General features: G+C 37.9%; 2 protein-coding genes across 18 annotated transcripts in view; one reads left to right on the top strand and one right to left on the bottom strand.

The window, feature by feature from the left end:
• Positions 1–8,529, top strand: part of LOC134536506 (solute carrier family 23 member 2) — a 156,912-nt gene extending 148,383 nt beyond the window's left edge. For 5 of the 7 annotated variants that reach the window (XM_063376245.1, XM_063376255.1, XM_063376276.1 and 2 more), the window contains exons 12-14: positions 3,214–3,355; positions 5,537–5,657; positions 7,940–8,529. In XM_063376245.1, coding sequence (XP_063232315.1) covers positions 3,214–3,355; positions 5,537–5,657; positions 7,940–8,024 — 348 coding nt within the window. In that variant the 3' untranslated portion in view covers positions 8,025–8,529. Of the gene's footprint in view, positions 1–3,213; positions 3,356–5,536; positions 5,794–7,939 lie in introns of those variants that run through there. The other 2 variants (XM_063376230.1, XM_063376237.1) reach the window with 1 other exon arrangement.
• A 6,861-nt stretch (positions 8,530–15,390) lies between these two features.
• LOC134536437 (calpain-A-like) overlaps positions 15,391–27,567 on the bottom strand; it is a 221,877-nt gene continuing 209,700 nt past the window's right edge. For all 11 annotated transcript variants that reach the window (XM_063376220.1, XM_063376215.1, XM_063376192.1 and 8 more), the window contains 3 exons: positions 20,297–20,424; positions 19,241–19,436; positions 15,391–16,913 (listed from right to left, as the gene is read on the bottom strand). In XM_063376220.1, coding sequence (XP_063232290.1) covers positions 16,828–16,913; positions 19,241–19,436; positions 20,297–20,424 — 410 coding nt within the window. In that variant the 3' untranslated portion in view covers positions 15,391–16,827. The remainder of the gene's footprint in view (positions 16,914–19,240; positions 19,437–20,296; positions 20,425–27,567) is intronic.

A 27,567-nucleotide genomic window follows, 5' to 3' on the forward strand; every position in this document is an offset into this window, starting at 1 on the left:
CACCGGCTCACGCGTTGCTCTTTGTCCACAGCTATCTGGCAAAACATGACTCTACCATTGTACCGTTATGCCCTATCTACCCTCTTTTCCAGACCTAGCTCCAGCAGACATTTTCCTGTTTCCCAAATTTAAAACTATGTTAAAAGTCCGCTGTTTTCAAATCATAGAGGGCAATATGACAAGAGACCTGCGCACAATCACAGAAAGTGCATTCCAGGAGGCTTTCCAAAACTGGAAGAAACAATGGGAACAGTGTATTGCACATGGAGGAGACTACTTTGAGCAGACAGTGCTTAACATGTTGCACAATGAGCAATAAAGATGTTACAGCAAAATACATATCTGTTTCTTTTTGAACACAGCTTGTATAATCTTGTAAATGCTGTTCACAAGGACTTATTAGAATGAGGGTACATTAGGATAAATCAAAGAGGCAAGAAAGTTTTAAAAAAATTCTATGTAACACACAAACACATTAACAATCTCCAAATGTTTAGTACAAATAACCTTTTAAATGATGCAATGAACCATTAACTAACTATGCGCAAAATTACTTCATGATTGTAGAACTGGTTCATCAAACTTAAATTACAACCAACATGGGAAAAATATTGAATCATGGACGATTTTGATAGACACACAGGAAAATTAGTTGTGAGGGTAAGATGAAAGAAGGTAAGATGAATCTAGAATTTCTGCTTCTAGACGACATATTGCAGCACAGTAGTAGGTGAAAAAGAGAGCCCTAGTACACAGGGGCGCAACAACTAAATTTCCAAAGGGGAGGCAATATACCTTTATTATAAAGAATCGTCGATCCCCCCTATTGAAGCGGGGGGTCCAGGGAACCTCCCCCGGGAAAATTTGTATTTCAAGGTGGAAAATGGTGCTATTTAAGCAGTTTTATTATCTAAAAATTGATTACACAGCACTTTCTTTGCCCCCGTTTGCCCCCACTTCAAGGTTCCAGAGTGGGGGCAAAATACCTTTGCCCCCCCCCCCCCCCCCCCCTCTGTTGTTGCGCCCCTGCTAGTACATGCTTTGTGAAATGTGAAGTGGCGCACCATTGACTATATCCTGTGGAGCTATAAGTTTGTTTTGTGAGTTGCCAATGTAAGATTTTAGCTGGAGAAAATACTGATTTAAAGTGGCTAGATTAGTAATTATTAATAGCAATATTTTTTCTTGTGCTTAGAAAACAGCTATGAACGCAACCTGTGTTTATAGAGTTGAAAAATTATTAGTTTTTTTTACTCACAATCATAAAAAAAACATGGTTATGTGGAGCATGAGGAAGAATTGTGGAAAGGGGCATGATGGATTCGTCAACTTGCCATTCTACATAAATATTTTGTTTCCAAATTATTTGTTTTGTTTCGTTTATGTTTTATTATATGTGTAGCTACACACCAGGAAAATGGTACGTGACCACAAATGCAAGACAGAAAGACATGGCTGGTCTAAAGATAGCACGAAAATTTTACGGTTTCCAGGCCTCCATTAAAACAATCGAAGACGTGTGATATTGTTTTGCTAAGGATATAACAAAATTGCCTCTGTAGGAGTTGCTGTGAATGGATTCAGAGTAACAGAGATCAAACCCTTCAACGACATCTTTGCAGATTAAGATTTTGAAGCTTTAACAACAACAGACAAGCCCCAATCCACAGCTGATCTACCAGTGACATAGATCAGCAGTAATGTAGGACCACAGGACTCACCAGTGGTGGCTACTGTTAGGACCATGGGACTCGCCAGTGGTTGCTGCTGTAGAACCAGGGGACACACCAGTGGTTGATACTGTAGGAGCAGAGAATTCACCAGTGGCTAAGCAAGAAAGCTTTCTGCCAAAGCTACTGAACCAAAAACTACATTTACAGAAAGGCAATTAAAGCCAAGAGCACCTGATACAGAAGAGACACTGCATATGTCTGGACATGTCAAAAGCCATCTCCCAACCCAGCTGCAGCTATTCATTGCCTGTTCTTCTTGTTGCAGACCTTAAAACTGAGCATAAATGCAGAAAGCTCCCTTTACTGGTGATATCTAGTTCACCTGTAAAGCGAGTATTAAAGAAAACCAAAGTCATTAAAGAAGAAACTTTAAGGAAGAAAAAAGACAGCTCCAAGGAACCTGTTATCAGCAAAAACAAAGGAACTAGCCAGCCAAATGAATACTTATCTCAGAAATCTTTGACAATGAGTGTAAGTTTCTTTGCCAAAAAAAGCGAGATTTGTATTTAGCATATTATTTGGTAAACCCAATTTAAATCCAATTATTTTTAATATTTTTATGTGGCAATTACTTTGGATTTGGGCATTATTACATACCTCAGTAATAAAAATTTAATAATTTAAAAACCACAAAAAACTCACTTTACTATTTTCAAATATAGTTACCTAATGCTAATGTGTATGTAAAAATAAATTTTCAAGCTAGTGCTCATTGTGGTTGTTGAGTTATGGTATTGAGCACGAGCAAAGGTGCAAATTAGCTTAAAATTGTATTACATGCTCAGTGTAAAATTTTTGTGATGGAATTTGTTACTTCTCTGTCCAAATCTACAAAGTATGGAATATTAGCTTTTATTTTCAATTCAAATGAGCTAGATAGGATGCAAATTGTGGGTTTTATAGTAATTTAAGTGTACTGGTGAAGATCATCGGAGAACATTATTTGCTCAAAAACTGAAAGATTCGAAAATTTCTCATTCTTCCAGTTTTAATTTAAAAATTCTAAAATAATTCACAGTTACTCATGTTATAAGTATATATGCATAAAAAAAATTTGAACAAAATCTGTAACCTTGGAGCACATGGCTCTAGGTGATTTGACAAGAAATGACCCATTACCATTTCACCAATGATGCTTTCTTCGTTTCCATGGCTACGGGATTTTGTATTGTTATTGCCTTCAGCGTATCAATGGCAACGGCTTTTTTAACGAAAGGGGGCCATGTGTAATTAACAGAAGTGCGAGAGTGATACACCTGTATACTGCTGTAGCGAAGCGCGAGTACTCCGGCTTGTTTTACATATTCATGTTAGTAAATGTTATCATTAAACGCTTTATTCAGTACTTCAGTCTTGTTGTTATGCTTCAACTAGGAATGAAGTTCAGAAAAGAATAAAATGCTGTATAGAAACAAAAAAAAAGGCTGTTGGTGTTGCAAAAAAAAAAAATTCTTGTTTGATAATGAATGATGCATTTCAGGTGTTACCCAAATGGATGGAACAAAATCCAAATGCCATTCAACTGGGAAATGAGATTGCAGACGGAATCTTGACAGTGCTTCTCAGCACCAGCATTCTCGTTGGCGGAGTTGTGGGTTGCGTTCTAGACAACTTGATACCAGGTATTTAATTTTGGAGCAAAATTTGTGGCTTAAGATTATTGAGTCAACACACTTGCAAATAGCACAGTGAGGTCAAAATTACATGATTTTTGACCAACTATGATGTTATTCTAAATTTGCTAATAGAGTTTTATCACAGTAGTTTGCAACCTACTGTAACCAAAATGTCCTGTCTTACCCGCAGTAGCCTTTTCATCCATTTTTTTTTGTATGAAAGTCCCGTCAATGGCGAATACATAAATTTCTTTCTGGACGGTATTTTAATAAAAGTAATTAAAACTATAATTATTGTGTATTCAAAAAACTTACATCAACAAGGGATTTGGACAGTTACATTATCATTCTCAACATGCATCACTTCCTGTGTGGTTTGCAGTTCCAGGTGCTGTAACAGATCACCTTTCATCACCTAAAATAACACACTACCTTGACAGAGATCTCGCACACATTTTTCCATAACTTCAGGCAGGAATATCCCCTATAACCCCCCTGCCCCCACAACCTCCACATACACATGTAACAACATATTGTTAAACCTAATAGAATACATTCTGAGCCGATACAGAGGACTCTTAAAGTAATCATGTTGAGTATTAATAAAACTGATCATTTTGATAAGTTTGTGAAACATTGAGAACCTGAAGATAAAAAATTCCTGTGGATGAATTTGGTTAGTAGTTGGTTTGAATATGTTGAAAATTATAATTTTGTTAACGTGCAGTGAATTAATGTCCTATTCAAACAAACCCCTGAAACCAGACAAATGAAATAGGTAAATGATTTTATACTTAATTTAATGTGACCAATAAAAACACCCATTGTAATAAAAATATAAAGTTAAATATTTCTGTATCTCACACTTTAAAAAAGCTCATTGAGAACCTCACATGTAATAATTTCATAGTTCTGCCAAACATTTGTACTCTTGTTCTTCCATTAGCACAATCATTTATAATCAGCCATGTAACAAAATGAAAATTAACCTGACTTCTCATTCCATGATGCACACAAACTACAACTGACCTTTTGACCCCCTTTAAAATTAAAGCACATAAAACTTCCTGCATTGTAATACTTGAAGTCACCTTGACGTACAACTGAGTTTTCCCTCCTTACCCTCCTTGTAATATGTTTTCTGCACAACCAACAACATAACCTCTCACACTTCACGCCTCCTGCCCATTGCCATGGATGCAAACCTAGATATTTTGCACCACAGTGTCATAAATTATAGTTTGTATAAACATAGTGTTAATAAAATTGTTTAATTTTTTTGGAGCCTTAGTTTTGTTTAAATGTTCGTGCTGCCCAGCTTTCATATTGTGTGTGTGTGCACACAAGAGTAGTGCGTGTGAGAGTAGTGCGCATGAGAGTAGTGCACGTGAGAGTAGTGCGCGTGAGAGTAGTGCGCATGAGAGTAGTACGCGTGAGAGTAGTGCGTGTGAGGTTTGTAGGATTTGACGATGCTGAGAGTTAGTCTGCCCTTGGCCCGCACAAGAGACTGTCGCGTCTCAGCGATGCTTGGCAACGATAGCTTTCTCGGAGTGAGTCTCCAGGTTGTAAGTGACATCGTGCTAATTAAATAGCAGACTGTCTTTCAGTAAATCGAGGCCTTGTATCACTTTGTTTTCATGCGCGGACACGCTTTTATGATTTATCTACATTGTTAGTGCATAATATTGTGACAGACAGTTGTGATGCGCAAGTGAGGTTTCGCTTATTCATTAATAAATTGTGTGCCAAATACTTTCGTCAGTTGTTATTCAGAAATTCAGCAAGTGGTGTCCTGGAGAACCGACAGCCCGGGTTAAGTCTGTTGTGCAGCGTTCAGGGTGGAATTATTTACCCTGTGATGCCTCGTGCTCTCTGACTGTGTGCAGATGCATAGTTTAGAGGCTAATTCCATCGGTTGGCATCCAACAGAACTACTCATCACCCAAAACTATTATTTACGAAGGGGAGACACATCAAAATTGATCATTAAAACTTTGAATAGTAAATTTACCTCCTGCCGAAGGCCACATTTACTCACTCGTTATGGTGTGTGGTACAGTATTACAGGTACCACTATAGCACAAAACAGTGGTATCTGGTTACAACCAAAAATAATTGCTAAATTAGACTGAAAAACCTAATATTAGATTGAATTACTAACCCCATTTGTGTGTGATTTTTTTAAAGGAACACCGGAAGAGCGAGGTCTTATTGCGTGGCAGGAGCAGATGAAACTTCTGCCGGATGACGAAACTGATGATCTCCCGAATACCTACGACTTTCCAATTGGAATGTCTCTCATTAAGAGGTGTGTGTTGGTTCCTGAATTAGTTAATGTATGCAACTATTGCATTAAAACAAATATACGAATTGCATTGTTAAGTCATATTAAAATAACCTTGTATGGTATCGCTTTCAGAATTAGATGAAAGTTTTGAGTACATGACATAATTTTTAAAATATTTTCACTTAATTTATCCTCAAAGAACAGTTTAAAGTGTTTGCACATTAAATTTTTACAAAATATTTGTAAAGTATTTAGATGGTAAAATTCAAATTCTGTTCCGTGGAGAGAATAGTACATTTCAGATAAATATCTGTGACCAGTCATAAATTCATATTTTGTACCCCAGTCCCCAGCATCATCATAGCATACTTCATACATGGCTAAAAATTAAGAAGTATTTAAGAATTTCAGATAGATATTAATGAACACATTTTTCCTCATAGTTTACAAACATTTTTTTATGTATATAACAGCATGAATATGAAATAAATGGCGGCAAATGTTGGAATTTTAAAAGAGAAATTATATGCATAGGAAATTTTAAGTAGAAATAAAGCTCCAACAGATGAGAAACTCTATAGAGTTGCTGAGTGAAGAATAGAAATATTTGAACATTTTGTCAGCTTGTCATTGAGGGGTTTTCGGGTTGGCATAGATAGAGATCTTGGGCACCACCACATGGATGGGCACATGGTCCCAGCTATCGACTCTGTCCATGGGCTGTGACATGGCCCAAGGGAAGCTAGGCTTTTATTTCCCCCTGCGCGGATACACTGGAACTCATTGGACCACTCTCAGCAGCGGGCACACTATGTTATCACCAAAGGCGACTGCCAGTGGGGTCTTGAGGTGTTCCACACACCTCAGTCTCTTTTCTGGGAAGCTTATAGTCAAGAGATGAATATGAACAAGCTATTTGGTTTTATTGGCACCTTCATGTACATTCACAAGACAGAGTAATCGCACAATGAGGAGTTGTTACATATAAAATAGTTAATATTGCCCACTGCAAGTAGTCCAGCTTAGATGCTGACCAGGACATTGCGTGGCCTGGCCCCGACAGTACAAAGATCGTTGTGCTATTTAAAACGCTCCAGGGAGCTTCAAACAATTAGGTAAAACAGTCTACCACTGAGTAGGCCTCAAAAGATGAATAGAAAATGTTTAAAGATACTTAACGACGGTGGATGTAATGAGCAACAGGTTGAAGTCGACGAGGTGCGGATATGCTTCCTACCCAGGACGGCAAACGGAAGAGATTGACCATTGGCCAGGGTGTCATGGCCGCAAGTGGTGGTGAATTTACCGCTAGACAATTAATATAGCAAAGCAAATCTACACAACATATTAAAACCATTCAAAAATTACATGATAATTTAAAATTAATTACTACGTATTTACAAATATTTATTTATTAAGTTCATTATTTTTAAAGGAAGTCTTCACCGCTCAACTGAGGGTGTGCGCCGAAAGGGGTCACTAATGGCGCTGCTCCGTTCTCATTATTAGGTCAAAACAATTACCCTGGGGAAAAATAGAAAAAGTAAAAGAAAACCATACTTATTAATTTTACTAAATTATAAATTATATGAGTCCATAACACAGGCTCTAACATGGCGCCTCTTCGCAGGCGGCCGAACACACGCAAACACACACACATGCACTCGTTGGCAGGAGTTTTGAAACAGAGGGTGTCTGTGGGAGGAGAGGGATCGGCGGTGGTGTGAAGCCCTCGTCGATGTCAAGCTTTTAATACAAAGGAGTTTTCAGCTGTGGTTTTACCCCAATATACTTAATATTAGCAATAATTTTCATTGTACTAGTTCTAAAATACTTTGAAAATGCTAAATGTATCGAGATGTGTTTTTTTCTGCAGTTGAATGCTTTTAAAAATATTTTGCTAGAACATCAGTTTAGTATAAGAAAGAATAAAGCTATATGAGGTAATTGATGATAAAAACAGTTTAAAATATTGTTTGTTTTAATTAAAGAAAAATCAAAAATACAGTAGAAGAACTACTATATTAGAACCTTGCCATCAGAAAAAATTCAAACAATCTGAGGGCTGGCTGTTAGAAAATGCAAATAATTTCAATATAAAAATGGCATAGTTACCACAATAATTAATTTTTACACATATACAGAGGCTTACATGCTGACAGAAACATATCAATGTTTGTAACCTCTTTAAAAAAAAAAGTTGTTCGTAGCTTGAGCTTTTTTCCTTTTACTTTCTTAATTTAATCAAAATTGGGGTTTAAATGAATGTTTGAAACCGTGACAATTTTTTGTTTCACGCACAGGTGGAAGTGGACCTCCTACTTGGCGTTCATGCCCACGTACAGACCGCCAAAGCTGCAGATGTGTGGTGTCAAGAAGGGGCATTGATGGGCCGAATCCACCTACTCCAGGGGACTGGACTACACTTTTCTTCAGGAGACAAAATGTGTGCTTCTGTGAAAATAATCTTGTGATGGAGATCACAGTTTAAAATACGTAATGTTAAACACTGGCAAAAAAAAAAGTCTCCAAATGGTCACATTACGATGACAGGAATCCAATGCACGTCATGTGTTTTAAGTAGGTACACAAAATGTTCAATTTCTTCAGCAAAATTATTCAGGAAACCAAATTTTTGTTATTAAAAAAATGTATTCAAGATTTATGTAAATTATCCTGAACAATGTGGATATCTTTTCTAAGTACAGAATCGATGCTATCTGTGCAAGCAGAATGGTGAGACCACAGAACTTCTAGTCTCAACAGCTTTGACAAGATATACTTGCAGTAAAACTGTATAAAACAAATGGAAAATTTTTGTAATTGTAAATGTGGTTTTTATCATTTTATCCCACAACAAATGAGTTATGTAAAATAAAGGTTTTGTTTACTTTTTCTGTGTTTGAAAACTGAAAAACATGATGTAGCCATCATTTACCTCCATAGAACAAGGCCAGAGATATAGAAGTGCGACTTTTACAGTGGAAACTGAAACTGTGTTTCACTCAACATGTGACGCATCTGTTGGATGGGCCCGGAATTTCTAGCAAAAAAAAAAACTTGTGATGGAGGTTCGAATACAAAGTTTGAGGTTAATATTGTTATATTATTTACTTGACTAATTGTTTAGTAAAAGTTATTTAACCTGTGTGAAAAAAATATTTAATGCTGTTTTGTAATAAAAAAAGTTATGTTCTATATAAATGAGTAAAAGATGCAAAAATTTCTGGTATGAAACACCACCACAATAGAGTGAACTAATATTCCGTGGTTTGTTTCTCAGTCAACGTAGCTATGTTAGCTATATACAGGGTGAGCACAAAAGAAGTATACAAATTCAAAAATTCATAAAATCTAAACGGTACAACATACGGGCTTCAAACCTTATGTAGTTCATAGAGAATCTCTGGAAGTTTTTTTTGACGTATAGACGCATTTATTTTGTTGCTGACTGCCGCTGCCAGACAGCACTAGCGTAGAAAATGGCTCCTACACCGCAACAGAAGAGCTGGTGAGTCCTGCAGTTAACAAAAATGGGGTTTGTAACCACTGTGCAACGAGCATTTTGCACACACTTTCGTCAAGAACCACCCACTAGAGTATTCATATCAACCTGGTACAAAAACTTTGAAGAGAATGGCTGGATTTGCAAAGGCAAGAGTCCTGGTCGCCCTTCCGCGCCAGAGCCAGCTGTGGATCGTGTTCTAGCTGCATTCCTGCGAAGCCCACAAAAATCAACACGTCGCGCAAGTCGTGAGCTGCAGATCCCACAAACAACAATTTCCAAAAATCTTACGTAAACGCTTGCACATGAAACCTTACAGATTGCAGATGGTCCAGGCACTCACTCCCGCCGATTATGCAGCGCGATCGGAATTCTGCATCGAAATGTTGGCAACAATGGAGTATGACGAAAACCTATCAAAGAGGTTATTTTTTTTTAGCGATGAAGCAACATTTCACACAAACTGTAGAGTTAATTGTCACAACGTTCGTGTTTGGGGAACACAACACCCTCACGAAACCATTGAACATGATTGAGATTCGCCAGTGTCGAGGGAAAAGATTTACGGCCCCTTCTTTTTCTTGGAGAAGACTGTCACAGGCACTACGTACCTCGACATGCTTTCTTTGTGGTTGCTGCCTCAATTGCACTCCGACAACTTTATCTTTCAACCAAATGGTGGACCTCCACACTTCCACCTGGTTGTATGGGAACACCTCAACACACATCTGCCTGGGCGATGGCTCGGTCAAGCAAGTGCTGGTGATGACGTGTGGTGCAGGTGGCCACCAGATCACCAGACCTAACCCATTGTGATTTCTTCTTGTGGGGTTACATCAAAGACATGGTGTTTGTCCTGCCCCTACCACAATCCTTGCCACAGCTAAGACAGCGAATTGCAGTTGCGGTAGAGTCCATCACTACCGACATGTTGTGCAGGGTGTGGGATGAGTTCCAATATCATCTTGACGTTTGCCGTGTGACAAGAGGAGCACACATCGAGTCCCTGTAATATGTTAAAAAAACTTCCAGAGATTCTCTATGAACTATATAAGTTTTGAAGCCCGTATGTTGTACCGTTTAGATTTTATGAATTTAATTTTGTATACTTCTTTTATGCTCACCCTGTATTAGGAAAGCTATTAACTAGTGGGTGGGCCCAAAACTGCTTCAAAAAACTAGGACTTTGTCTCAGAAATTAGTTTTCCCCCCATGATTATATCTCCTCTTTGGCTAAATTACATGGTTAATTGAACAAGACTTGTTGAAAAACATGTATGTTACTTTCAAGACATAAAAACTTTTTTTTTTGTGTCAGATAACAGCAATGACATCCTTAGCCCTGACATGTTTATCGCTGCACATCTTAATCCAAGTTAGGTTGACATTGAACTAATCCTAGCCACCGTTGAGTTTGGTCGTGGTTTATTGGTGGTGATGCAAGTGCAGCACTGAACACTAGTTTTTTCGAGAATGATCTAGGCTTGGATAAGGAATGAGAGTTTGATCAGAGGGGAAGGAAGTGCATGTGTGTGTATATTTGAGTGTGTGTGGCCACGCAGCAGTGTTTATGGTTCTTCCTCCCTCTCTCGTCGTGCACTATACACAACTATCATGGCTATCTCGACTGTGTCCAAACATTGTTTTTTGCATGAGATTTCCTAAGTTTCCTACTGCAACATTTCATTCATGACAAAACTGCTGTAAAGGGCGTATTGTTTTTATTGAAGAAACCATCAAAAAAATTGACATGGAAATAACCTGCGGTCTTTTCTCTCTTGAGAACACAGTGCGGGAAACATGGGTATAAAAAATAGCATTCTTTTCCTTTGTATCTTTTGTTAGCTAGGGTGAAAGGGGAGGGGGGAGGAAGGGCAATAAAGGATGAAGAGGGAAAAGATGGACATCAGTGCCGCTTCTTACACGGCAATAAGCTGAGACACGGACCATGAAGACTTAACTTGTATTCTACTGGAGACAGTTGTATGGTACGACTCATATTCAAGGACGACCCTTACGGTGAAAATGTTAGATTATTTTTCCCAAAAATTAGGGTGCTATCCATACGAAGGGGTGACTGTTCTGCAGGTAAATACAATACTACCTTAGTTTTAGGCCAATTAACCTAAGTCAATGTCTCAAATGGTATTTGAAAATGGGAATAAAAGAGGGTATTTTTTGTGCTCTTTTGCGAATGCAACTGATTTTAACTGGAGGTCTACAATCTAATGATCATACTATCCTCCAGCTACAAGCCAGTTAAACTGATTGACTCAATTGCAATGGTGAGGAATGACTGAATTTCGTATTTGAATCCCAGAGTGTACCTAAAATATACCCCTCAAATTCGAATCTAGGTGTCAAATATCAAAAAATAAATAATGTACAATAAATTAAAAATACTAACCACGGTGTTATGGTGAAGAAACATTCTACCCTTTAAATGGTTGTTTCACAAACTAAGTTTTCAGAATCAATACATGTTATTTTATTTATATAATGACCTGTTCAAAATTAAAATATCTTGGGAAACGGTAACAGCATAGATATGAAGGAAAAAATTGATATAGTAAACTTCAGATGTTATCAGTATTGGATTTTTAAATTACACTATTTCCTCCAATTTTTTTTCTTGAATCTATTTTGTGAATATTGAATCCATCAATTAATGATATTCAAGGTTTGATTGGCCCATCCTTAATAATTTTACGAATGTGAGCAGGGCCGTGGCGCGTGCAGTTTCGGAGCTGGCTGGCAGCCCCGCACGGCTACTGATGTCACATGACCGCCGCAACGTGAGACGTGCCGCGCTCTTGGTAAATTACAAGGGTTGTCGCTTTCCCCCTCCTTCCCTCCGCTCTCCTAGCGACGCTCTGCCTTTGCGGCGTTATCTGACACCATGTAGCTGAGGAGTTCCACAGGCCACCGCGCGAGCTACCGACACCTGTCTCGATAAGTCTGGCGTCTGGTTGGCGCGGAATGACGCGACTGGCCCCAGCCGCGCTCGTGAATTCTAAAAGTGGCACCTGGGCCTATATAAGCCCAGGACGCCGGCCTCCAGGAGTTGATCCGGGCGATGGTGCGGTGGAGTTTTGGGGCGATAGTGTCTCCGGTGAGTCGGAGTTCCTCTCAGCGAGTTCAGTTCAGTTCAGTTCAGTTCAGTTCCGGGGCGAAAGTCTGCGCGATAGTGCCACGGATGCGGCAGAGTTCCTGGGCGAGGAGTTCCTCTGCGAGCGAGTTTCTCGGCAATAGTTGGGTGGCGAGAGTGCCGCGGGTGCAGCGAGTCCCGAGCGAAGCGTCGAGCGGACCCTCTGCGAAGGAAAGTACGACGGCGGCAGCGGAGTGCGGCAATGGAGTCCCGTGACGGAGGGCCACGAGGGGAGCTGCGGCGAGAGTTGTGCCATAGGTGCGGCCCAGCGAAGTGTGCAGTGTGTAAAAACCGAGTGACTGGGGAATAAACATTTTTCAACTGTTATTGATTTTTAGGCATTTTTAGAAGATTATTTGTAAGTGATGTAAATATTGGCAATCAATAAAACTGTGTAGTAAAATCTTTAATTGGGCTATCCATTTATTAAACCAGTAGTTTTCCCACGACTATTATTGTTTTAATAATCGTAACAATAATAATGTATCTACCCCAACAATTAAGGTTTTTATTTCTTGATAAAACAATTGTTAAAAAATAAAATGCTTGTGGAAGTTGCAGGCTCTTAAGTCAGTGACTCCAGAGAATATAAGTACCTAAATGGTTAAAAAATTTCTGACAGTTACAATGTACATTAGGTGAGAATGGATATGCAACCTTTTGGTTACTGTGTATTTCTATTAGAAAAATGTGTCATGAGCATGTCAGGGTTGCTCAAATCCTAAAGCTGGTGGCGAAAAGTTTCCCACCAGATCTATACATGTTTTCGTGTATTTTTCACATTTAGAACAAAATTTATCACTGTGCGGTCACTGCTTGCACATGAGTTTGCAAAAAGTTTTAGTATTTTTTTTAACGGTTGAATAAACATGAGAGAAAATGAAATATAACTAAAAAGATGCTTAAAACAACATCAAGAAATTTATCTTCCAACAATCTGGATTTGGGTGTTAAAACTGTCAACTTTCGCACCTATATTGTGTGCTGCTCTAAACTGTAATTTCACGATGCCAGTTGGCATGCCAGTAGCTGGCATCATGTGGACGCAACTTGTGAAAGTTCACAAGTCAGTGGCGCGAAAATTTACCAGACCAGTCTCCTGGCCCGAAGAGTAGATTTATTCCAGTAGCTTCCCCCCTCCCCCCTAAAACACCACCCGAGAAATGAAACCGACACTTGCACTGGCCTTGTGTGGACAAGTCAGTTTGCTTACAGTCAAGCCAGTATACCTGTGTGGCGAGGTGTGAAGTCATGGGTGTAGATCCTGGGAGGGGGGGAGCAGCAGGGCCGGACCCCTTCTTCAATTAAGAAGCCCCTCACTGAGGGGGGCCTGCCTGCACTTGCAAAAGTGTGACTGTGAAACGGGTTTGATATCAAAACTATGTATATTTTAAAGATTTATGCTTTTTTTCATACATGTAGGCCAAAATATGGGTAGTATACAACATACAAGCACTGTATCAAGAGATGATGTGTCGGTTAACTCCACGTGCGAAACTCTGGGGTTGCGTTGATCCAATGCGAATTCTACAGATTTGCCCCCTAGGTGAAGTTGTTATTTGTGTCCGCTGTTTTTTTGACATTTTGGTTTTAATCCATACTGTAAACTGTATTTATTAAGTCATGCAGATGGAATGAAGATATGAATACGAAGTTTATAAAGAAAAGGAGTTTTTAGGGAATCAGCATAACAATCTATACAAACACTAACATGCGCATGAAACATCCCTTGCTGAGATTGTTGCAGGAATAAACATTGAAGGCTTCGGGAGTCACAGATATGAAAGCCAAAATTATGGCTCTTAGAAGTATTTTCAACCTAGAAAAATGCAAAAACAAGAAAAAAAGTTTGAACTCGGGCTGCGGAACAACGGGCATTTACATGCTTTCTAGTTTCAGCTCTGGACCGAGAGCAGCTTTCAATGTGGTATCTTGTTTTAATAATTTTGGTTTTACCAATTTTAGCAGTTCATCAAAACTTTTAGATCATTTTCGTAAGCACGCCCTATATTCTGCGAGGTCTTCTACTCACAACTCGCTAAGTAATTGTGATGAGGCACCATGTGTCTCTTTACCCAATATAAGTTATTTTGTCCGCAACTTTTTTTCTTACTCTTCTACTACCACCATCACCACAACCACCACCTTGCACGATTCAGAAATGAATTGGAGACACATTTCCTGTAATTTTATGTTTGCATCTTCTAGACGTATCAACTGTCAAGCAACTGTAAACCTAAGTTTCCCCTTATTTCAGGATGTATAAAATGCCTTTTTGATTTGATTCTGAATTGGTTATTTCAGTAGCACTGCTAGTTTTCAAACAGACACATTAAATTTTGGAGACATTTTTTTCATCGCTCAGGTCTTAAATGATGCGATCCATTTTCTGTTTTCTGCTTATCACACCGAAACTCATGAGCTCGGCTATCTTCACGTATTCTGATTTTACCCAAAACCAAGCTCTGCTTCCCTTGCGCCAACAATAAATGTACAACGAATGGACACCCCAGCTACTGGAACGCCGACTGGCTTCGAGAAAATCCCGGCTATACAGACACGTGCCATGCCCTATTGCTATCGGTGTGCTGACACTTCTAATTTATTTTTAAAAACTTGACAATGGTTAGCTGATATTGCATGTGTTAAATTAGGCACTATCAAGTTAATCTTCTGAATTTTAAAGTTATTTAAGTTTCCCGAAGTCTTAAGAAAATAAGTATTTGGCCCTGAATGATTTCCAAAACCATTTAATCTGTAAAGATAGCAATAGTCTATCCCCTTCCAGTGCCTGTCTAAAAAATAAATGCTTTATTAATCACTTCACTAGAGTAGAAAACCAGGCATGTCTTTTTTTCAAGAGCAAGACACCACACAAACTTGTCGAAAGAGCCATTATGGAATTTTGTGCTTAGTATAATTTTTATAAATACTGGGCATCTGCCTGTACTCAAAATGGAAAAATCAAACAATTTTGGTACAAAAAGATTAAATAATTGAAATACATTCTCAAAAAATTATAACATGGCATCTATAAAATGTAAAAACTTACTTCCTTCATAACTATGGCATTTGTGTAATGGTTAATTAAGAAAAGAAAATTTATAACAAAAAGTTAATATTTTATTTTAAAAAATCAAGCAGGGTACACATAGTTAAATACATACCTAACTCTTCATTGAATGAGAACAAATTTTTTTTTAAATACAATAATACTTGTGTAACTGTTTTATGATTCCTACAGGCTTTCTTGAGAATGTTAGGTGAAAAACCACCTAAGTACCAGTTTTAAACATTGACCCCAAAAATATACATTACAAAATAATCCAATGTCACAGCTATAGAAATTTCCTAACAGCAAAAATCTAGTAACAATTACAGTACATGAGAGACAAAATGAATGTTGTAATGAAAAATATTTATATTTTAGGAATGTCACTGTACTATGACTTTCAGAAATGCATAACAAGACCATGTTTTGTAATCTTAATGGTACTATATAGAAAATGTATCTATCTTTTACGTACAAACACGCCAAAAATATATATTATAGCACCATTTACAATTGTTAACATTTTATTCACTTTTAAACATTATGGAAGGCAACTGGCGAAACAATGAATAAATATACTATCTTAACTGCAAATAGGCTAATCTGCTACTGTTGTTTAGTATTTGCATTCACTACTTTCAGCGAACAAACACACTAGTGGCAAAGCTACAAAAAAAAATTATATACATATTAAATGTGTCTAACGTAAAGAAATTCCAGTTAAATTATGGAAGAAAACATCATGATATTAACTTAAAACCAAACTTAATTTATAATGAAGTTATATTACATACTTCCCATGTTTTCATGAACTTATAATGTGTGGTAAAAAGTTAATGTTCACATTAATTATAGGTAAAATAATGGGGTTTCTGTAGTTTTTTCATCTTAGTGGTACCTACTTAAAAAATTTCAAAGGAACTGGAAGACTTTGCCACTACTATTTCAGATTTTTAACAACTGTCCACCAGCAAACCTTATTACTTTCAAAAAACTCATTACAAAATGCAGCATGTAACTATAATTGGAGTTGTAAATATTTTCTCTATCAGCTGAGAGAAAAACTTTAAAAATTTAAATGTTTACCTGTATTACACAAAACATTGTTTTTTTATCAGAGTTATAAATAAACGACAAATTCGTGTGATGACACGAAGTTGTAGCAAACTGTACAGACATCAATCAAAACCGACAAAATATGAAATATGATATTATCAATATTAATATACATGGGCATGACAAATTATAAATTTCAACCCTAAACTAGAGATTCACATGTTCCGTTCATGCCTCAATACATACTTTTCCAAAACTTTCTTCATCAGCCACTCATTCAGGACAATGTAACTGGAAGGCTGTGTGTACCAACTTGTGCAAACCATACATTCAGATGCTTAACATGCAAACCTGCAATATATTTTGCTGTAGAGATTAAAAAAAACTTGTGTTCATACAAAATGACTCATTCAGCATAGCAATAATTCCCTTATGAATAGAGCGTTTTCTCTATCCACTCTTCAAGGGTGAAGGTCGCAGTGTTGGTATTGTCGGGGTCTCTTTCACGGAAAATTTCTGGAAAAAAGGAAAATAAATTCTTACTGCTAGCTGCTGTTGTGGATCGACATAAAGACACTGTCTATAAAAAACTGGTCTTTTCACAGATTGTTTCTAGATAGGCTACAATCTAAACATGTACAAGTTTGTGCTGTTCCTTGTAAAGTTTCACAGATTATCCGGAAGATTCTGGGCCAGTGAGAAACCCTCAACTACGATGAAACGAACCAGGAGACACACAGTAGAAACATCTCACAGTCGGGTGAGGTTTGTGCGAGTACAGAGAACTGGAGACCAATGAACCAGTGAATAATTTCTGCCTCTACTCATCAGAGGCACACTAAAGCACATTATCAAACAACTACTACCAGAGTTAATAGGTACTACTTGAATTACCTAGTGTTGCCCAACCTAAATCACCCTTGGGAGCTGATTTTCGGAAAACCTAGTGCTTGGTTATGTGTATGTAATATAAAGAACATCCCTACCGAGTTTAAAATCTGTAGGACACATTTCATGCTTCTAGACCCACCAGTTTAAGCAGTGCGTTGTCTGTCAGGCAGTGTCAAGAATTTTATTAAGTAGATTACTGTGTTTTATCGCATAATGGTCGCACGCACGTAATTGTCGCAACCATATTTTAGGCTGTCAAAATTGGGATAAAAAAACTTCTCGCGTAAACGTTGCATGTTTTTGGTCCCACTAGTAGATTCCGAGCGCTTTGTGTAGGTATCTTTTCCGTATAAAACTACGTATTTTAAAGTATAAATCTAATATTTATTCTGTCATTACCACTTACTTAATAAATCAACGGAAAATTACTAAGTTGTTTGACGTGTAAATTTTCTTATAAAGACGCTTTTAAACGTTATTTCCTTTATCTGATCGTCTGTCTCGTCGCGGTGTAGGTATAATCTAAAATTTAATTTCGGTCATTACCACTTATTTATTTAATTAACAGAAATGCAAAGTTGTCTGACGTGTAAATTTTCTTTTAAAGACGTTTTTAAACTGTATTTCCTTTATCTGTGTCTGCGTTTCAAGTGGCTTGCGTTCGCGTTAGAGTTTTGGTTTTTCTATTTAAAGTTGAAGAAAAGTTTTTGTTTGAGGAATTATTAATATAGATTGTTTGGCGCCCTATTGTATACTCCACCTTTTTTTAAATAAACGTACTTTCCATGAACGGGTTTTGTTTTTATGAATAACTTTACCTAACAAAAATTTTTTTTCCCCGCATAATCGTCGCACCCCTACTTTTCAAACATGATTTTAGAATAAAATGTGCGACGATTATACGAGAAATCACGGTAAGTCAGAGTTTTATTACTTACAGCTTAAATACCCACCTTTTTCATACTATTGGAAAAAAAAGTCTTATTTTAATTACATCCAAGTTCATTCAACTGAAAACCAAATGGAAATTGATGTTTCGGCTTGAGTAAAATTTTTTAAGGTCTTAAGAAACAAAGTAGGGTTTTCAGTTGTAAATAATTTTAGTAACAAGGTAAGACAATGTACTCGGTTGGCATTCTGGAGAACTCAGGTTGAAAACCCTACACAAACATATTAATATAATCTTTCCATGGTTTCACGTCAAGCAAAATATTGGATGGTTTCCCCCCCCTCCCTTATAAGCCATGGTTATTTTCTTCATTGGTATCTGTGTAGAATGGTATAATGACTTTGTTGATGAGTTGAGTTTGTCTCAAAAATTAATAATGGAATTACTCCAAAAACAAAAAATCTTTACAATTTGTCTCCTATTTAAAATAATGGATATGGATTTAGAGTGAAAAGGGGAGGGGGGGGGGGGATGTAAAACATACAATGTGAAACCTACAATGTGAAACCTACAATGTGAAACCACATTAATAGTATTTACAAAATGTACATATAGTGCATTTTCATTACGACTTTAAAGGTTTAAGAAAAGTACAACTGAAAGGAAAAAAAAAAATTTGTATGAAATGTGTCAACTTTTTTGGAAGTATAGATCTAATTAAAAACAGGCACTCCATTAGAAATGCACATACAAAGATATTATTACTATGTAGTTAAATCTCTCGACTTAATCCTGTACTCAAATGCTCAAAAGTTCAAGTTGCTTCAGTTATAAATTCTACATTACATTTAACAATTGTGAAATGCCAATGCAATGAAGATGGAAAAAAAAAAAAAAAAAAAAAAAAAGAGAGAGAGAGAGAAGCAGACCAGTAAAATTTAATATGTGCACTGTCTAATCTAGCCACTTTAAAATATTTTGCCAAAAACTTACTCTCTCAAGCGGAATGTAATTCCTCTTTAAAAGCATATTTTACAAAATAAAATCATTATGGAGTACTAACCAATCATTGCCTTTAACTTGACAGCACACATTATGAAATCATCAAACGTAATCTTGTCATCTTTGGAGCTGTAGCGGTGAGCAAGGATGTTGAGGACTCCGTTGTTAAGGCGGTAACCCGCCGAGTTGAGTGCCGTACGCAGTTCGAAAGCACTCATGTAACCAGAGCTATCCTTGTCATATAGTTTGAACACCGCCTACATGAAAGACAAAAGACCACAAACATTTCAAAGCCATGCCAACTTCCCTTAACAGTAGAGCACTGCTACAACCTACTAGAGATTAACTTTGTTTGAAAGGATGGAATGTAAAGTTTTGAATACTAAATAGTGTTTTACCACATAGAAAACTACAAGCTTTTAAGTAAAAGAAATTTTTTTATTGATCATTCTGTAATTTCATGTTAATTTCAAAAAGCAGACTTAAGAATGAGTCTCAAAATAAACTTTTAATCCACAACAATAATGTTTCTTCCATCCCATTATTAAGTTTGTTTATTTTCTTTAACTACATATACATGTGAATGACTGAGAAATTAGTTGCAAAAAGTTAATAAAAATCACTAGACTACAAGAATTTTTTGATGACCAGGAATATTCTAAACTGAAAATAAAACATTAAACATTAAACCATTTTTGACTATGTAACTTCGTATTTAAACTTGAATAGGGAATTTTTGATTATGTAACTTCTTATTTAATCTCGACTAGGAAATTTTTTCATATGCTTGTTTAATTTTATTCTGGCATTTTGACAGTTTCTCTAAAGCCCAAAGTGAATTTTTCCAACAACACAATATAAGAAGTAAAATGAGAAATTTTCATTATAAATACATATATTCATCTAACTATCTTTTCACTAATATTTTCTGTTGGTAAAAAAATAACGAAGATTAAAAAAATCTTTGAATGTAACACTTCAGAAAATATTTTAGCACAATTTTTGAAGAATTGTTTTAGCAGAACTTTTAAAAATGATAAAAAAAACCTCGGGCCAAAGTACTAACTCAAAGTAATTGGGTACCTACAGAGAAAAGCAACAAATACCCTTTACGTACCCGCCAATTCCTGATGTCCACCCAGAGAGACTTGAACTCTTCGAAGCCAAGTTTCCCCGACCTGTCAACGTCCATCATCGCAATCATGCTGCGGCACACGTCTTTCGAGAAACCCTCATTGTGAGTCTCTGAAATAGTACAAACAGTTCCACTCAGAGACAACACGCTTTATAAAGACCTTGAAGTAAGGATGTTGTAAGACTACTTCCACTGCTGTACTAATGGTCAGTAACATTTACATCATGCAATGTGTAAAATTAAACAAAATGACTTCCTCTTGTATTTTTGCATGGAAAGTCAAACAAGCATTTGAGTTCCAAAAGTTTTATTTTTATTATTACATGTATACCAAATTAATTAGTATTCAAAACAGACAAGTAGGGGTTTAGGAGTATTCAAAAAATTTTCTATATTCATATTCATGAATAATTTTATATTCAATTCAACATTTCAAATCAATTTTTTTTGTTAATCATAACAATAAATACAGAGTTGAAAACATTCACAAAAAATTTTAATGACGATAGTGTAGCATTGATGAAGTCAAAAAGTTCATTGAGAAATTTTTATGTTTTCTGCAAATGCCTACATTTTATATGCAACAAATAATATGTGATGTATTATTAAAAAAAAATATATTCTGTTGTACATCTGCCTTGCTCGTGATGGTTGGCATCACTGATAACAGGTGAATGTCAGTTCCGGTTATGGCGCCTGTATATGTACCACGGTGAACGGACAATAAAGAATATTAAGTGCTAACTACATGCACTTGCTTATCTACAACTTAAAACCTATGATCTCAAGTAAAACATGGCGCAGTCGTGTGGAATTGTGTTCATATTTCAGTTCGTCCATGTTCGTTGGATTTGTGTGCTATAGGTGATATAACCTGTAGGTGTGCGTTTGTTTGTCGACACGTGTTTGTCGGACGTCGGTGGTTAATAGTGAATATCGAACAATGTTGTTGACAGACTGAATCGTATAGTTTTTTTCTGTTTGTGCCATGGCAGGCCTCAATCTTGTAAAGCTCCCTGACTCTGTCGACTTGGAGAGTCCCACGGCCCGAAAAGACTGGGAAGTGTTTGAAGGAGATTTTGAAAATTATTTAATCGCAACGGGCCAGGATGAGGGCCCAGATAAGGTTAAGATCGCCCTACTCAAAAACATGTTAGGCTCCCAAGGACGAGCCCTTTTCGAAACTTTCGACATCCCACCGGAGGACAAGCTTGTGTATTCTAAAGTAAAGGAAGCGTATCGCGTGTTCGTGGCACCAAAAACAAATCTTTTGTATGAACGGTTTGTTTTTAACCAGCGTGTGCAACTTGAGGGTGAGACTTTTGATCATTTCTTGACTGATTGCCGCCGCCTGATTAAAACATGTGGCTATGAGCGCCCAGTTTCGCAGGAAGAGAATATGTTGGTTGACCGCATCGTCCAGGGCATCAGAGATTCGTCCGTTCGGGAGTCTCTGCTGAGGTTAGACAATGCTACTCTTACTAAAGTTGCTGCACACTGCCGTCTGATGGAACAAAGTCAACAACAAGCAAAGGAGATTCAAGCTCGGAGTTCTACTCACGATAGTGTAAGTTGTGACTTTGTGTCCACTAAGGATAGGAAGTCGTCACGCCCAAGACAAAACAGCAAGTTTGGTGATAACGGTGAGTACAACTGCTCAAGGTGCCAGACACAGCACAAGGCCAGACAATGCCCAGCATATGGAAAAAAATGTGCCAAATGTGGCATTATGAATCACTTTGCTGCCTCGTGCAGAGTTCGGAAAGTTCGGGAGGTAAAAGCAAAGCATTCTTCTAGTGAGAGTCTATACTGTGATGCGGTGACAGTCAATTCTGTGTATCCTAGAGGGACTAGAACAACCCACATCAATGAGTGGAGGGAGCGTATACTGATTGAGGACAAAGCAGTGAACATAAAATTGGATCCCGGTTCTGAAATAAATATTTTGCCACTCAGTTTGTTCAGGATGGTTGACAAACAGTTCAAGGTCAGGCCAACATCCCTAAAAATTGAGGTTTGGGGTGGGACCATTCTTGCAGCAAAAGGAGTAGTTAATTTGTGTTGTTCTGTCAAAGGCCAAGAGTCTTATGTTGAATTTGTTATAGTTGACTCTGACAGCACTCCTTTGTTAGGGCTACAGTCTTGTGTTGACTTCAATCTTGTGAAAAGGGTTCACTCAGCTTGCCACGAGGCAAAGGACAGATTCATTAAAGAACACAATGAAGTATTCACTGGTTTTGGCTGTTTCCCCCAAGTATGTAGAATTAACATTCGCGACCATAGCAACCCTGTTTGTAAGCCTCCAAGAAGGGTCCCTAGAGCAATCAGACCTGCGTTAAAACAAGAACTGGACAGACTCGAACAGAAAGGCATTATATGTAAAGTTGACAAGCTCAGTGCTAGCGCTTGGGTGAGCAACCTAGTTGTTGTGGAAAAGTCAAGTGGGAAGTTGAGGTTATGTCTTGATCCGACTGACCTCAATAAGGTGGTGATTCGAGACTACCATGAAATACCGACATTGGAAGAAATGTCCGAGAAGCTCACAGGGAAAAAATTTTATTCAGTGTTTGATCTTAAGGAAGGGTTCCACCAAGTGCAACTAGATGAAGACTCGTCTCACAAGTGCTGCTTCTCGACACCATTTGGGTGCTATCGCTATCTACGCATGCCATACGGCATTGCCAATGCCCCAGAAAATTTCCAGAAGTTTATCGAAGAGAACTTTGCCTCTATTCCTGGAGTGGTGACATTCTTCGATGACATCCTCTGCACAGGCGAAACAGAAGGTGACCATGATATGTGTGCTCAGCAAGTGGTGGAGCGTGCAGCCAGCCTTGGCATCAAGTTCAACCCAGATAAGCTTCAATATAAGGTTTCCGAAGTAAGGTATGTGGGCCAGATCTTCTCCGCCGCAGGCATGTCACCTGATCCTGAGCGAATCCGAGCTCTAACTAGTCTACAGGCTCCCAGCAATCGCAAAGAACTTCAACGTACTTTGGGGATGTTCAATTTTGTTCGCTGTTATATTCCAGGTATGTCTAGTGTGTGTTCCCCATTGTATGAACTTCTTAAAGCAGATGTAGACTGGTTGTGGCTCCCGTGTCATGAAGAGGCTTTTTGTAAACTCAAGTCGCTCATCACTAGTGCCCCTGTTCTGGCAACTTTTGATCCCACAAACCAACTTGTTATACAGTGTGATGCATCACAGAGTGGGCTTGGTGCTACTTTGTTTCAGGAGGGCCCAAAGGGTCTCCACCCTGTGCACATTTCCTCCAGGTCCCTTACAGCAGCAGAAAAGAGCTACTCCCAGATTGAGAAGGAGCTCTTAGCAGTTTCTTTTGCCTCAGCTAAATTTCACTACTATATTTATGGTAAGCAGGTCCTAGTGCAATCTGATCATAAGCCACTTGTGAATGTTATGGTCAAACCAGTTCATCATATAGGCTCAGCACGCCTTCAGAGGTTACGTCTTAAACTGTTGAAGTATGACCTAAACGTTACTTACCTACCTGGTAAACTCATGTATTTCGCAGACCACCTGTCGCGGTCATATCTTACAGACAAGGTATTCGACGATCCTGCAATGGTTGAGGTAGTACATTCCGTCAGTAAGCACTTGCCTATGTCAAACAAACGCTTGCTTCAGTTCCAGTTGGAAACAACTAAGGACGCGGCTCTCTGTCAAGTGTCCCAATTTTGTCAGTCAGATTGGCCCCCCTACAGTAGAGTTCCTCAAGTATGCAAACCTTATTACAAAATGCGGGATGACTTGTGTGCTGAAAGTGGTTTAGTCTTCCTCGGCGATAAGGTTGTTGTTCCTGAGGCTCTAAGACCATATGTTCTACAGCTGCTTCATGAAGGCCACTGTGGAGAATCGAAGACCAAGTCCAAGGGCCGTCAGTTGTTTTACTGGCCATCTATGTCAGTTGATATTGTGCAGTTCATTCAAAAATGCTCTGTGTGTGAGAAGTTTCGCCCAGCCAACTACAGACAGCCCCTCTGCCCACATCCCATTCCAAAGCTGCCATATGACACAGTAGGTGCAGACATTTTTGACTTCGCTGGGAAAGATTATTTGGTTCTTGTGGACAAATATTCCAAATGGATAGATGTGTGTGAACTTCCCAAAAAGACTTCCTCTGCCGTCATCAGTGCCATGCAACAAGTATTCAGCACTCATGGCCTCCCACGAGTGCTGATGGCTGATAACATGCCATTCAATTCTCATGAATGCCGTCAGTATTATGCCCTGAGTGAAATTGAGCTACGAACTAGTAGTCCTCATTATCCACGCAGTAATGGGTTGGCAGAAATGGCAGTAAAGATTAGCAAAATGCTGCTACGCAAAAGTCAGGGCACTGATTTCAGAAACTTACTTCGTGAATATAGAAACACCCCTCTTCCTGGCTTAGACTGGTCCCCCTCTCAGTTACTATTTAATAGGAGACTTCGGAGTAAACTGCCTGTCTCATATAACACCCTCAGACCTAGAGTCATCTCCCCAGAACACGTGGTGAGAGCATTAATGTCAAAGGAGAAGCAGATGAGAGACGTATACAACAAAACGGCCAGGCGACAGGAGATAACATTCGTTAAGGGGGAAACTGTGGTTGTCAAAACCCACAAACATGACAAGTGGGAGCCGGGAGTCATTGTGGGCAAACACTCATCACCTCGCTCCTATTGGGTGCGAGGATCAGGTGATAGGATAGTGCGTCGCAATGTGATCCATCTGAGAAAAACCACTACCTCGCAGAAGCCCCACCAGTCAGCTCCACGCCTGCTCGAGGTTCCCAACACCAAGACTGATGGCGAGGAGGGTAACCGCCTGAAGCAGACTCCACGCACCTCATCATTGGAGCCTGACTTCCGGGGGTTTGAGCCTCAAACTTCGACGAATGCAGTGACTGATGTGTCTACTGTGCAGGGTGATAAATCTCAAGAAGCAACAGACAGCAGTGGCCATACCTTGGCTACCAAAAGTGGAAGGGAGGTGAAGCCTGTGAAGCGCTTAAATTTGTAATGTTGTCTGCTTGTCAATTAGTGTGTTGTAAGTGAGTTGTGAATTGCACATGTGTGTTTCATGCAGTATACTTGTTTTCTGAATTATAGTGTGTACTGTTAATAAGCAATTGCACAACTTTGTATGTAAGTTTGGTCTCAACAAGTAAACCTTAGAACCCTAGCAAGTGGTCACATGTCTCGCAGTATAAAGGGGAAGGTGTTGTACATCTGCCTTGCTCGTGATGGTTGGCATCACTGATAACAGGTGAATGTCAGTTCCGGTTATGGCGCCTGTATATGTACCACGGTGAACGGACAATAAAGAATATTAAGTGCTAACGACATGCACTTGCTTATCTACAACTTAAAACCTATGATCTCAAGTAAAACATATTCTATTTTTATATATATATATATAAAATAATTTGGATCAACAAAACAATTTTCAACCTTAAAACTTTACTGATTTAAGAATATGCATTGCATACCAAGTTTTCTCACATTTACACCACACTATTGTTTTCCCTCTTTTGAATTTTACGTACTGTATTTTGCATTACAGTTTCTTGGACTCCCATGAAATTTTAAGGGAAAATAATTTCTATGTAGTTTAAATTTGATTTAAAAAAAATTGACATTCTTGAAAAATGACATTTGATTCAAAATTCTATTTGAATTAAAAAAACAGGATTCCCAGAAGCCTTACAGACAAGATAACATATCCAGACAAGTTACTCGAACCAACATTGTTTTAGAAATATTAGTTTAATGTATTTCTCAACTAAAAATAGCAAAGTCAAACACAATGATCATAACTTTTGTGAGGCCAAGTTAAAAACTCTAAAGGTTAAAGCCACAAACCACTGCAGGTTGCGAAAGCCACCGTACGTAAGGTGTCGCAACAGAGAAGAGATGACCACCAGTCAACAAATGTGGCCAAAACCATTCCCTGGAGTCACAAAGGGTTTTACATGACAACAGCTTCGCCTTCGACCACGAATAAATGAGCGGGGGCTGGATGACACCCAATCATCTAGTGAGACCAGATGGTACTAAGTACAAAAAGGGAGAGAAAGAGAGAGCGAAAGAGAGAAAGAGAGAGTGAAAGAGAGAGAGAAAGAGAGAGAGTGAAAGAGAGAGAGAGTGAAAGAGAGAGAAAGAGAGAGAAAGAGAGAGAAAGAGAGAGAAAGAGAGAGAGAAAGAGAGAGAAAGAGAGAGAAAGAGAGAGAAAGAGAGAAATAGAGAGAGAGATGTTACTCCAATGTCAGCTAAGTTCCTCATTGGTTGGTCTCTCTTGGGGGTGGCGAGTAGGTAGTAGGTTTCTGTATACATAACAATTACAGTCATAAAGATGGGTAAAAAAACATAAAATATGTATTTTAAAAAAAAAGCATTTTTCCGGGCCATTTACTATTTTCGAAACAAATTCAATCAGAATTTTCAAATTATCTAGCAAATAAAAACATGTATGTGAGACTATAAACATCTGCCACAAAAAGAAAAACCAAGTATAACAGTATGCCCACCCTTTCAAATTGTTTTATATATGTCCTGATTAAAGGTGATAATTTCAATACACTAAAATTTAGTTGTTTTACACTATTAAATATTTGAAAATGCAAAGAAAAAAAAATTACTTTTAGGTTATCTGAAAATTATTAATTTTGCTTGAAAACACAAAATACCTTTAATACATATGGGTTAATGCAGTATTTTGATGTTGGTAATAGTATAGGGACTAATTTTAGGTAACAGCTTCACAGGAAACCTAAGCAAATATTGTAGTAGAATAACATACGAAGCTCAGGCCTTTTAAAATGGTGACCGCTGGACACTTCTAACTGAAGCGATCTTAGAGGCTCAGCCTGAAGAATGCCCCTGAAATTGATTTCAGTGTATTACAATAGACGAACCTGACACAGGTTTTCTCTCATATTTAAAAAAATTAATTTATACTCTGTACATTTGTATTAAAACAGTGTATTCATTATCAAAACAATTTTTTGCAATATACAGAAATTTATTGACTTTAAGATTATAACAAATTACCTAACTTTAAAAGTGACAACAAAAGGACAGCGATCATACATCTTTTAACCATGAAACATAATTAACTTCAATCTTGAATTTTTTGTAAATCTTTTTATTTCATAACTGATTCTGTGAAGCATGATAAAATAGGTAATTTCCTAGAATAGGTGCTCAACTGAAAAAAAAAAAAAAATTAAACTCTGAAAATGGAATTTTTT

This window comes from Bacillus rossius, chromosome 1 (genome assembly GCF_032445375.1).
Source record: "Bacillus rossius redtenbacheri isolate Brsri chromosome 1, Brsri_v3, whole genome shotgun sequence".
Taxonomy (NCBI): Eukaryota; Metazoa; Arthropoda; class Insecta; order Phasmatodea; family Bacillidae; genus Bacillus; species Bacillus rossius.